Source organism: Poeciliopsis prolifica, unplaced genomic scaffold (genome assembly GCF_027474105.1).
Source record: "Poeciliopsis prolifica strain line A6 unplaced genomic scaffold, Auburn_PproV2 SCAFFOLD027, whole genome shotgun sequence".
NCBI classification, from domain to species: Eukaryota; Metazoa; Chordata; class Actinopteri; order Cyprinodontiformes; family Poeciliidae; genus Poeciliopsis; species Poeciliopsis prolifica.
Genome location: NW_026562402.1, coordinates 3,968,868 through 3,981,819, shown reverse-complemented (window position 1 = coordinate 3,981,819; position 12,952 = coordinate 3,968,868). Strand labels below are relative to the sequence as shown.

The 12,952-nt window shown below is 40.5% G+C and overlaps 1 protein-coding gene and 1 long non-coding RNA gene across 2 annotated transcripts; one reads left to right on the top strand and one right to left on the bottom strand.

Annotated features, from left to right (window-relative positions):
- Nucleotides 1–5,452: 5,452 nt before the first annotated feature.
- LOC129371793 (uncharacterized) lies at nt 5,453–8,332 on the bottom strand. Its single transcript, XR_008607202.1, has 4 exons — nt 8,216–8,332; nt 6,718–6,875; nt 6,493–6,582; nt 5,453–6,006 (listed from the first exon to the last, which is right to left on the bottom strand). It is a non-coding gene; the product is annotated as an uncharacterized LOC129371793 (long non-coding RNA).
- A 404-nt stretch (nt 8,333–8,736) lies between these two features.
- On the top strand, nt 8,737–11,177 carry las1l (LAS1 like ribosome biogenesis factor). The gene has a single exon (XM_055048726.1). The coding sequence runs from the start codon at nt 8,874–8,876 to the stop codon at nt 10,563–10,565; it is 1,692 nt and encodes a 563-aa protein (XP_054904701.1). The 5' UTR covers nt 8,737–8,873; the 3' UTR covers nt 10,566–11,177.
- Nucleotides 11,178–12,952: the final 1,775 nt, after the last annotated feature.

Below are 12,952 nucleotides of genomic sequence, written 5' to 3'. Positions count from 1 at the left end.
AAATAAAAAATAAATAAAAACTTTACATCTAAATCAAATCTAGCCTGATATCCTCTGCTTCAAATTTCACTTTCATATTACTGAGGTTCCTCATTAACTTGTTTCTCTGAATCCGGTAATTCTTGCAATGCAAAATAACATGTTTTATTGTGTCATGTTTTATTGGTGGGCATGCATTGCTTAAAAATGTTTCAGCAACACATAAAGATTAGCTTAATTCTTCTTAGATTTAAAGGAAACTCTCCAGCCTAATCATGAAAAGGAGATAAAGAAGATCACCTAATAGCTCACCATAAAAATTTAAGTTGTTACATACAAAGTTGTCCACTTGTGCTTTTTAATCTGGAAGTAAGAAAACACCAAAAAGCATAATCCTAGAAGAACTTGTCTAACAATTTCTGATGAAGCAAAAAAAGGAATAAAATTCTCAGAACACATAAAAACATACTACCAATATTATAATTGTATGTCATGTTCTTGTGAACCAGAACATGAATATCATTACACTGTAAAATATAATTACTTCACTTTACTTAAAAAAAAGTTAGGAAACCAATTGCCTCAAAATCTCCAAATAAAGAGCTAATTCATTTTAAGGTGTTATAGCTATTGTTATGGTCTGGCTCTGGTACCATAACAAATTAAAGGAAGCAATGCATGGGATAACTTAAAATAGGATTTATTTAACAAAAATCATAGCTGGTTGGAGAGGAAAGGGAAAAAAGAGGAGAAGTGGGCAGACAGAAAGAAAAGGGCTGGGTTGATGAGAAAAAGGTGATGTATTTTATGCTGATCTGATGTCATTCATGGAGACACTGGCCAGCTGCCTCCACTTCCAATCAGCACCAATGAGAAGATCTGGATGCTAAACCCCCAAAGGACTAGCCTTGGGCCGTAACACCCCCCCCCCCCCCCCGCTTCAAAACAGGGGCCCCACCGGAACCCTGGGCAACCTATGTATCAACATCTCAATATCATGTTCAATCAGATGTGTGCGGGATGGAATATCTGCAAATAAATCAGAGTAAGATTTTATCAACTGAATCAACTCAAAGCATTGAGTCTCTGGTAAATAATTCAGCATAGTGTCCAAGTTCTTCAGAATTTATAAGTCAACCAGTTAGCATGGCTGAATCTGGAACAGGCAACCCATCGCCATTCCATTCACCTCCAGCAAATGTCGCCGTTTCACTGATGCACACAGGGTGAATATCATCCACCAATACAGTCTTACCACGAACGTGGTATGGTTTTAAGAGGTTTACATGAACCGTCTGCTGTTTCTTCCGTCTTTCTGGAGTTGCAATGAGATAGTTTTGGTCAGAAAGCTGTTTCAAAACTGTGTGTGGGCCAGAAAACTTGGCCTGAAATGGTGAAGTCACAACAGGAAGTAAAGCCAGCACTTGATCACCTGAAAGAAAAACACAATGTTCAGCTTTCTTATCATACAAGCACTTCATTTTTTCCTGTGCAGATGATAGGTTCTTATTTGCCATCTGCATTGCAGTAAAGAGTCTCTGCTTAAACCCATTAACATAATGCAACAAGTTTTGTGGTGGTTCAGCATCTTTCCACTCATCTCGCAAAACTGTTAATGGACCACGCACAGTATGACCAAATACTAATTCATTAGGGCTAAAGCCCGTACTTTATTGCGTTACTTCTCTCGCTGCAAGTAATAACCAAGGCAGACCATCCTCCCAATCAGCCTTCATCTGAACACAGTTAGCACGGAGTAAAGATTTTAATGTCTGATGAAAGCGCTCCAGTGCTCCTTGGCTCTGTGCGTGATATGCTGTAGATTGATTATGCTGAATGTGTAGCTGCTTCAAAACCTGTGCAAACAAATGAGAGGAGAAATTAGATCCTTGGTCACTCTGAATGACTTTAGGTATTCCAAAAATACCAATAAATTGCCCAAGCGCTCGCACCACAGACTTTGCAGTAAGTGTGCAATGGATAGGTTGCTGGATACCTGGTACTTTGGCACAACTGTCAAAAGATACTTAGCACCCAAACGTGAAGGTGGAAGAGGACCCACACAGTCAATTATTAAGTGCTCAAATGGTTTACCAATAGTTGGAATAGGATACAGTGGTGCCCGGTTTATGACTTGATTGGGTTTACCAGTCAACTGACAGGTGTGACAGGTTTTAATATATGAAGCAATATCTTTTTTCAGCCGCGACCAAAAAAAACTTCTCAAAATGCGGTCATAGGTTTTTCTGACTCCCATGTGTCCGGACTTATCATGGGATACCTGCAAGACCAAGTCACGCAATTTCAAAGGCACAACAACCTGATAAACTGGCTGCCCAATAACATCGTCACCACATGGCATCCACTTCCTTAACAGTACCTCGTTCTCAACAAAGTATCCATGAGCATGGTTCTGCATCTCCTCAGCAGGTAATGCAGACTGAAACAAATGCTGTATTGTGGGGTCAGATCTTTGCTCCTGCCCCAAATCACTCTGTGAAATTAGACCAACAAAAAGAGGACATCTGTGTATCTTTTCCAAAGTTTTCATCCGGATGATCATCACTGGATGCTTTCATTGCTCGTGTCACAGCACATGCTTGGAAAACTTCTGGGTGTGATTTTTCATTTTCGTCAGGACCACAGCTGACCAAAGGTACTGAAACAATAACTGGAGATTCTGGTTGATCAGGCCAGACTTTCCCTCCAGCTATATGGTTCCCCAATATAACTGTGACACCAACCACAGGTAGTGCAGGTCTAACACCCATCCTTACTTCTCCTTCAAACAACTCCGAATGAAGCACAAGCTTATGTACTGGAACACAAAACACAGACATGCCCATACCCAACACAGGTATTGATAATCCAGTGTCAGACTCATCTGAAAAAGACAACACTGATGACAGAATGAATGAATCATATGCACCAGTATCTCTTAAAATGGTAACTGGCACCCTGACGTCACTTCCAATTAAAGAAACTTCTCCTTCCATAAGAAATGGTTTATAAGAACTCAAATCAGGTTTTCTGGGAAATGGCACTTCAGTCATTTTGTCAGAAACATTTAAAACTGATGCAGCAAGTGGTGCTGGTTTAACCTGATTTCCATTTTCATTTCTAGATTTCAACAAAGCACAGTCTTTCTTCCAATGACCCTTTCTGTGACAATAATTACAAATTTTGTCCGGCTAACGGATACTGCGGTCTGAAAAAAACCCTCCAGAACGTGTTGAACGCCAGTTTGGAGCACTCATGCCATCTGTGTGTTCTCCACCAGTATCTTTATGTGTCAAGACAAAATCATCTGCCAACACTGCAGCTTCTGATACAGTTTTTACCTTCTGTTGATTAATGTACATTGCAATGCCTTGAGATACAGAGTTCTTAAATTGTCAAGAACCATTAAATTACAGAGGTCACCAAGTGTTTTAACCTCAGAGGAAGTGCACCAACGATTGAAATGAATCTCCAAATCCCTTGCAAACTCTACATAAGTTTTGTCACCTTTTTTCCAGTTTCTAAACTTCTGCCTGTATGCTTCAGGGACTAATTCATACGCTTTCAGTATTGCAGCTTTAACCTTGGCATAATCCTGGCCATCATTTAAGCTCAACATGGAAAAAAGCTTCCTGAGCACGACCAACCAAAACACACTGAAGCAAAACTATGCGGTCTGAATCAGACCAGTCTCTTGTCTCTGCAACCCTTTCAAACAAAGTGAAAAAAGTTTCAACATCTTTTTCACTAAACTTAGGCACCAAACGCAAGTCAATTAAAATGTCAGAAGCCTTACATTTTGAGTCCATAACACAAGATTCCACAGACAATTTGCCTTCTTTCATTAGATTTAATTTCTCACTTTCCAAATTTATTTTTGCCAATTTAGTTTCCTGTCTTAGTTTTTCCAAAGCAAGAACCTTATCCAAATCTGCTTGCTGTCGTAAATTCTCCAAAGCCAACTCCTTTTCCTTCTCCAGTTGCATTCTTAATCTTAACATCTCTTTTTGTTGTTCAAAATCCAAAAGTTTAGGCTTTACAACCTCTAAATCCAAATCTTCAGGCATTGAAGGCAAAGACAAAACGCCCATTTCAATTAAGTTTTCCCTTAAAATTGCTTTAACATTTTCTTTCAACCGTTTATCACCAACACTTATTTTATAGTGCTCAGCAATTTTTACTAATTGTTCTCTTGAACACAAATCCAGAAATCCTGCTGATGGATTTTTATTTAAATCTTCAACAGACATAATTAAGTTCTTAATCAGAAAACAGTTTTTCAAAATTTAAAGTAAATTGCTGACAATCTGTGCAACACAAAACAACCAACCTGAACCTCCTCTAACTGCCTATCAGACACTAACTAGCTCAACCCTAGTCTTCAGAGATCAGGGACGGTGGGTACTTATGCACTAAATACCAGTAGAGTGAAAAAAGCGACCAGAAAACTGGCAACCTTCTCAACACTACGGCTGTGCCCCCGAGACAATTGCTCTAACCATATGATCTCACTCTACTGTTTTTTGAGCACATGACTCCCAAAGGGGAGACACGCTGAGGCCTGAAGGAGAATCAGTTCAGATCAGTCATACTTAATTGCACAAACCAGTCAACAATCACACTTACCATTTGAGTCATCAGATGAAATGAAAGCAAACCACTTACCCCAAACCAGAAAAAGAAGAGAAAAAAAAACATTTCTCTCAGACTAAACTCAAGATTCCCACACTAACTTCCTAATTAAATTAATAAACAAAACTTACTAACAAAAAAGAAAACTGTCACACCAAACTATAACATAAATTTGGATGAGCCCCCAATTTGTTATGGTCTGGCTCTGATACCATAACAAATTAAAGGAAGCAATGCATGGGATAACTTAAAATAGGATTTATTTAACAAAAATCATAGCTGGTTGGAAAGGAAAGGGAAAAAAGAGGAGAAGTGGGCAGACAGAAAGAAAAGGGCTGGGTTGATGAGAAAAAGGTGATGCATTTTATGCTGATCTGATGTCATTCATGGAGACACTGGCCAGCTGCCTCCACTTCCAATCAGCACCAATGAGAAGATCTGGATGCTAAACCCCCAAAGGACTAGCCTTGGGCCGTAACACTATAAACAACTATGTTTAGACAACTCAGATAATGGCAGTAAACCTGAGTACCATGAACTCAAAATCATTAATTGGGTTAACTGTAAAATGTTCATTCAGACAACTCATGTAATGGCAGTAAACTTGAGTATAGGTAACTCCAAATCATAAGGTTGACTATCAAATGTCAATTATGACTACTTCAATGTGTGAGTTATGTCAGTTAAGCAGTAGTCATAAAAATAAGTTATGCTTACACGTTAAAGCGTTCACATTACTTGCAAAATATCAGGAAACCGATTGCCTTGATATGTTCAAGTAAGAAGAACCAACGAAGAGCCAACAGACGACAGTTTGAATGGAAAAAAATGTTTAATAATTAAACAAGTTTACCTTAAATACAGGATTCTCGAGTGTGGTTACAGACACACTAACCTGGAAACAAAGTTTTCCATAAACTTTTTTTCTAGGGCAGCCTTCAATCCAATATTGAATCCTTCAAATGGCCCTCAGTCTTCAAAACGAATCAAAACAATTAAAAAAGAATCAATAGAGAAATAAAAATCACTTTTCCAATAAGGGTAAAGGTATCAACGTTGATCCATAATGTCACATCACATTCAGTCAATGCATCAGAAGATTTTTGAGTGATTGTATTTTTGGTTTTAGGGATTTATGTCCAAGTGAGAGAAACACCCTTTGGATGAAATCAAAGGTGTACTTGTTGAGTGTACTCCAAATTCAAAGCATAAATAAGTTCAAACAGCAAGCACATAGCATGTGGAAGATTTCCAAGGTCATTCATGACAAGATTTCCTTCCAAAATAGATGGATAAAGACTCAAGGTGCAGTGAGTCAGGGGAGGCCTGCCTGTCCTCAGGAATGATGGTCAGGATCCCAATGGGGGTGTGAGAAACGTCTGGGTCCTCGCAGTCCTAACATCAATAGAAGCAACACCACAATTACATATCAACGTAACACTTCACAGCTGTCCCACCTATGGCAGTCCACTCATCATCAGCCTCCTATGACAGTACAGCGAGCGCATTTCCCAAGAGTGTCAGTGATAAATAAGTGTTGATGATGTTGGAAGGGAAAGTTCATAACATTTTTACATGTTGCACTTCATCAGCTAAATGAAATTCATTGTACAGTTTTTGTTCTTGATGACATTTGGGTTTCACATGTTGTGACGTTAGAGAACTGCAACTGAAACCTTTCGAAAGACAGCAGAGAACCACTAAAAGTGTTTTGATTGAGGATATTTCATCAGTGCATCATGTAAGAAGTACAGTAGCACTGGTTCAGGCTGAGTGAAAGAACAGTAACTAAAACTAAAGCTATCAAAGTCACATAAGGAGCAGAATTAAATGGGACATACTGCGGTGTGGAATTATAAAAATATAATAAAGATGACCTACAAATCATGTCTTGAAGTCTGTGTTCCCATCTCCAAGGATCACAGGAAGGCCACGGAGCACTGCCGTTTGCGTCGGAGTAATATCCGTACTCTGAAAAATCATATCAAACACACATCACTCCTGTGGTAAAGAAGAATCAATTAACAGCTCTGCATACACAGTGGGGTTGTGCAATGTGTTCCCAACATGATAATAAAATAATGACTTTGTTTCTGAGAAACTCACCTCGGGTCTGACTTGTTGCAGATAAATTTGAAGTTTCTGGCCAACACTTCCCCTTTGCTCTTGAAAATCTCAAAGAAGTGAGGGGTGTATTTGTCAAGTTCTGTGAAAAATTGTGAATCCAGGTTTTTGCTCGACAAGCGACAGAACCCTGTCAGAATCTGAAAGAAACGTATGACAAATTAATATTTAACATATAGAGATGTTGGACCTCTCATGACTACTTTTCACTAGCAGGACACTGAAACTAATTCTGTAAGTTAACTAGAGACAAGAGATATTGCTGATTCACTTATATTTTGCTATCTCAGTTGGATGAAGAATGAAGCATGTGATATTGCTATTGAATGTTGAAGTGATGACATGACTTGTGATAAAGACATAGAGAGTAATAATGTCTTTCTTCTACAGTTTTTAGCAAACATACACATTGAGCAGTCTACTCAGCTAATGGAAAAGAAATGAAAGTTCTAAATTTGCTGGTTTATCAAAGAAACTAGTCTCTCTGTGTCCATCTGAACATCTTAAAATCTTCTTGGAAAACGTTTTATACTTCATTAAATGAATCAACAAATATATGCGTTGGATCTATTACCTAACACTCTCTCTGGACATTAATAAAGACACAGGGAGACGGTTAAATTTTCTAATGCAATCTTCCAATTGAACGGAGAACTCTGCCCAGAGACATCCTGTTGTCTCTGTCTCCGGAACAGTTCTAACGTGCTTCTCTGCAAATGCATATTTTATTACATTGTGGTGTAGCTTAATTACACATATTTGCATAGAAGGAGTGGCAAACAGAATACACATTCTCAAGGTACTGTCTTTGCGTCTCCTGAGGTTAGTTTGTTTGTTGTCTCTCTGGACCATAAAACTTCAGCTCTCGAGTCCTTCTGGGCCATTATAAAACTAGAGTTTCTCGGGACATCTAGTCTTTGATCCACTCTCCTGCTAGTTGTACACTCTTTCCCCCTGGCTGGCATCTGTGGTGCATTTGTCCTCCTGTCAGGGCAAATTGTGACTGCAGGTATCCTGCTCCTCCAGAGACAAAACATGCATCCCCAAGCAAACAAAGACCTCTCAGTCCTTAAATTCTCCTATATCTTTAATACTTATATTTATCTAAAAATATAACAACATGTCTGGCCTGGAGAAACGTGTGTAATATATCTAATGGCATATTGGAGGATTTTGGAAGTTTGGGGATTACAGAGCAGATCTCAAAACGAAAAGGTAGAAATTGCCCTTTATTGCAGTTCTACAAATCTGAAAAATGTTTCACGACAACATGGTTATAAATATTATGCTATTAGATCAGAATAATCCAGTCCGGGTTTGAAGTGTCAAGGTGTTGTACTTTTTAAACTAGAGTCGATTAAAGATGCGGATGGTGGCGGAATCGCCCTTTATCCATAAGAGTCGTTTCCCAAATTGGGATCCGCAAACGGAGACCAACTTGAGCGTGAAAGAAAAAGCATTTGTTTGTTTAAACACATACCTCGTACACTTTCAGCTTCACGAGTTGCACAAGCGAAGAGGACGAGACAAATCTTCTTCAACAAGGTAAATCAGTTTAAAGCAAACTCCAAACTTTTCCTTTAGAGGCTCTTTTTTTCTGCAGAGGTTTCAGCAGGGCGGAGCTCACAACATGGTGACTTTACTAAAGGCCAGTGGCAGGCAGTTTTAACATTAAATCGATCACTTTTTTAAACTTTATTTTATTTATTTATGTTGACATTCTTATTGAATATTTATGATGGAAGCACGTTTCCGCCACTCTGATTAAAAATATCTTCTTAAAGGAAAATTGGGCAATGAGGGAAAGATGGTGGATGTCTGTATAATCTTCTTTCCTTACGGATTAATTAAAGCGTTATTCATTTATATTCAGAATACTACATTTAAAAAAATTACATTTAATAGTTGTAAAGTCGTGTTGCTACACTCTTGTACAGTAGGTGGCGGTATGCACCTCAAACAAGCTTGCTGCCCGCCATAATAGAAAAGAAGAAGAAGAAGCAGAAGAAGAAGAAGAAGAAGAAAAGGGCCGCGAACCTTTTCATGCCTCGTTTCTGTTCTCTCCGTGTGTTTATCTCCAGTGTATCAGTGGTATCGGTGTTGAGTTGGACTCTCCGTGGTTCTGCAGCTCCTCCGCCATGAAGAAAAGCAGTTCGAAGAAGAGGCGCCATGTGGTGGCCTGGGTCAACAAGGCGGAGTGGGACCAGGTCCTGGACCACCTCTACTCCAGCGATCCCGCCCTGCAGAGGTTCGCCCTGCAGAGGGTCTCAGCCTGGAGGGGCCGGTATGCCCACAACACGCCCGTGGCTGTGGACTGCACGGCCGACCTGGTGCGGGGCCAGGTCCTGGACCGGTCCGGACAGCTGAGCGGAGACGACCTGGTCCTGCTGTATGGAGCGGCCCTGGTCCGGTTTGTGAATCTGATCACCGAGAGGCAGCAGGGGAGGAAAGCCCGGCCTCTGAGGCGGCTGGCCGGGAAGCTCAACATCCCTGAGTGGGTGGTGGACCTGCGGCACGACTTCACCCATAAGAAGCTGCCCACGCTGAAGTGGTGCCGGAAGGGATGTAAGGCGGTTCTGGAGTGGCTCCAGCAGGAGTACTGGTCCAGGCAGCTGGGAGGAGGCGCAGAAGAGGACTGGGAGTCAGAATCTGATGGAGAGGAGGAGGATGGTGAGCTGAAGCGGCAGGAGAGCGATCTGCTGAGCAGGCAGAAGGAGATGGAGGTCTACAAGGCCGCCCGGGACTTTCTGATCTCCTATGAGAGAGAGCGGTACCAGAGTCTGGACGGGCCCCAGGAGGACCGGGGCCTGGCTCCCCTTGCAGACATGAGCTGGTTGCTGGGGGAGATCAAGCAGTTGTCTTTGGACTCCAGCGATCTGCTGGTCGACGTGTTGTTGGAGGACGGCTTTCTGGTTCCGACAGTCGAGCAGCTAGAAACGTTAGGCTGTGACCCGTTTGAGACCTCCGGCTCCTCTGAACCAAGAGTCCCTCAGCCCTTCCTGCGGTTCTGGCTGCCTCTGCTGAAGATGCTCAACTCGCCCTCGTTCATCCACCTGCTCCTGGAGAAGCTGTTCGTGGAGCTGAAGGTGGCAGCCGCCGAGCAGACAGACCTCAGGGTGTTCTACCTGTCCGCCTGGGCCTCGGAGCTCCTCCTGTGCAACAGCAACAAGTTTGAGTTCCACTTCGAACGGAAGACGCAGAAAAAGGCCCGGATGAAGGACAGGATCTTCATGAACCGCATCCAGCTGCAATGGCAGCAGCTGCTGTCGGCGTGCCTGGACGCTCCCTGCGGCTCCACGCCTCACCTGCTGCAGCTCATCCTGGACGACATGGAGCACCCGCTGCCTCAGGACACCCAGCAGAAACTGCTCCAGCTCTGCTCCATCTACACCCAGACCCCAGCTGTGGAGTTCAGCCTCCCCAGGCAGCAGAAACATCAGCCCATATACACCCTGGAGAGCCTGCAGGAGACGCAGCGGCAGCAGCTGAGGCGCAGTGGGGAGAGGAGCGAGTCGTCCGCCGACCTCCAGAGATTGGATGCTCTGGCCGAAAAAGCCAAGATGCTCAGAGGTTCTCCGTGGCAGGTGTGCTCCGATAAGGTCTTATGGAAGAACTTTCCTCTTGGGAAGGTTCCTGGACAGTCGGCTGACCCGTCGTCCCTCATGGTGGAGACTTACTCGACGATGACGGTCTGTGAGCAGCCAGTGGAGATGGAGAGCAGCCGGGGACACAACGCCCCGGGGGTCCCTGGACCCGCTAGGGCCACAGAGGGTCTCATCTGGAACCAAAGTGACGTCAATAGACTGAAATGTGGACTCAAGCTGTTTTGAGTTGAGTTGTTCAGCAGATAAATTCTGAACGCAGACACCAACTTGTATGTTGTCTGTTCTGTTCATGAATAACCAACTGGATCTGCGTACAGAAACTAGTTAAAGTGCCACCTTTTGTTTGTGATTCACGTCAAATATTCAGCTTTTAATACAATGGCATAGTTTTATTCACCATGAAAAGCTACTAACTCTGTTCCACAGTTCTAAAATAATAATCTCTTGGTGTAAATGCTGCAACTGTACAGTCAAAAAAAATGATGAATTAGTTAGGAAAAGACAATGTTGCCAAATACACCGTATTAAACATGACACCTGCAGCCTTGATGGAAAAACTCCTGATGCTTTTACTGTGTTTGATGATGCCAACAAACACTGAACATGTCCTTTATCTAGTCTCTGGTTTGGATTATTGTTGATCTGGGAACTGTTGGGTCACTGTGATGATGATGATGATGTGGAACCGACTTCGGTGGGGAACACACGTTTTTATTTCTATTTTTTTGTGTTAAGTTCTTTCACATGACGACTTAGGTGAAAACAAGCAGTGTCGTGTAGTTCATTTTCTTCTCTACACTTTGGAATAAATTTTGTTTTTCTATGGAAAAAAAATAATTTTGTGTCAACAATTAATGACGAGCGGTGGTCAATATGGCAGCAGGACAAGAACAGAAAGGAGTTAAATGAATATGTTATGGAAAGAGAGGGATGGGATTAAAATGAAAACTGAACAAGTAAAAAATATAAAGAAGTAGTAGTTTTAAAATAGAAACATGGTCCAGGCAGGTTATCACATGGAAAATGAAACTCTTCCTAGCTGCATTTTTAGGCTGTTACTTACAGTCATATGAAGAACTCTTATCTCCTTCTCGATGATTCAGAGGTGATTGAAGAATTGTAAAAGACATCACAGAACATAGAATTCCTTATAAATATTATAAAAAGCTGTTGTACAAAAGTCTCCAAATTAAATATGTGGGAATGTAGTGAAGTAGGAAGAATGGATCATTTGAAATATTTGGGGCTCTTGTTTGATAAAAGAAACGCATCTTCCCTTAATATCCTGCTTTTGTCACATTGTGAAAATTCAGGTGTATGTGAGGATGCAGAAAGAAAAACAAAAAATAACATGAAAGTAAGTTATTAAAAGCAGGATTAAATATAGATGAAATAGAATGATGTAATATTTTTATATATAAAGATTCTAGAGGGCTGATGCAGTACACATAATTACAAAACAATGCATGGATGAAAAAAGGACTTTCAGAGAACTGCAGCTCTTGTGATGCATGTGGCTCGTTTGGCTCACTTGACATAGTAAATGATGACATATTGTCCTGTTTTTTATTTGTTTTATTTCATTTTTTTCTGTGCCTTGATTGAAAAAACCACTGGCTCCCCAGGTGAATTTGGTCTAGAGTTACCACAGTGAAGATGAAGATGACCAACGTTTCCAGAAACCAACGTTTCTGGAAAGAATTGAATGTGTATAAAAATAGTTTTGAGTGCATGTAAGTGACACCATGACAAGAGATTAGAACATGACAAGAGTTATGTACTAATGCACTGGGATCCTTAAATATAAATGTGATTTTATTAGATTTTAAAAGAAAAGAGGCAAACAACTGATATTTGCCAAAAGATTCAGAATCATATCAAGAATAAATGTAGTAATCATTTGCAATTTTTTAAAATTTACATAGATATATATTGTATTTTTAAGCACAGACTAGTGCAGCAGTTGTGATTCCAAGATTCACTGGAACAACAAAAAAAAATCTCAGCAATATCACCAGCCTTAGAATGGTGAAAAGTAAGTTCAAAAAACACACTTTTCTGTTGTGAATAATTATCAGTACATATTCAAAATATCACCAGACTACTGTTAATTACATTATTTAACTCATTTAAGATTATGTGTGCAAAATTAAACCACAGGAATGAAGTAGATTCCTGCACAGGAATAGTGAGAAAAGGAAGGACTACGGAAGCCATTCAGAAAAGATTACAAATAATAATAGTAATAATAATAATAACAATAACAATTAAGACGAAAATGCTGCGTCACATGAGCTCAGTTTCTTGACCTGTGGCTAATAAATTAAAGTCAGAAGAAGTGCTTCTCTCAATTCAGTTTCAATTGAGTTTATTTATACAGCGTCAAGTCACAACAAATATTATATCAATGCACTTTATAAAAAATGAATTTAAATATGAATAAGAATTAACCACTGCAACTTGATTGGAAACCTACTCATATCATAAGCATACTTATTGCTCATGATTTTTGTAATCATAATGTTGAGAAAACTGTACAAAGTGTTCAAATTTGAAAATAAAAGGACAATGTTATACATGGACGTATTTGGGAACTCATTTTTAAAGATATG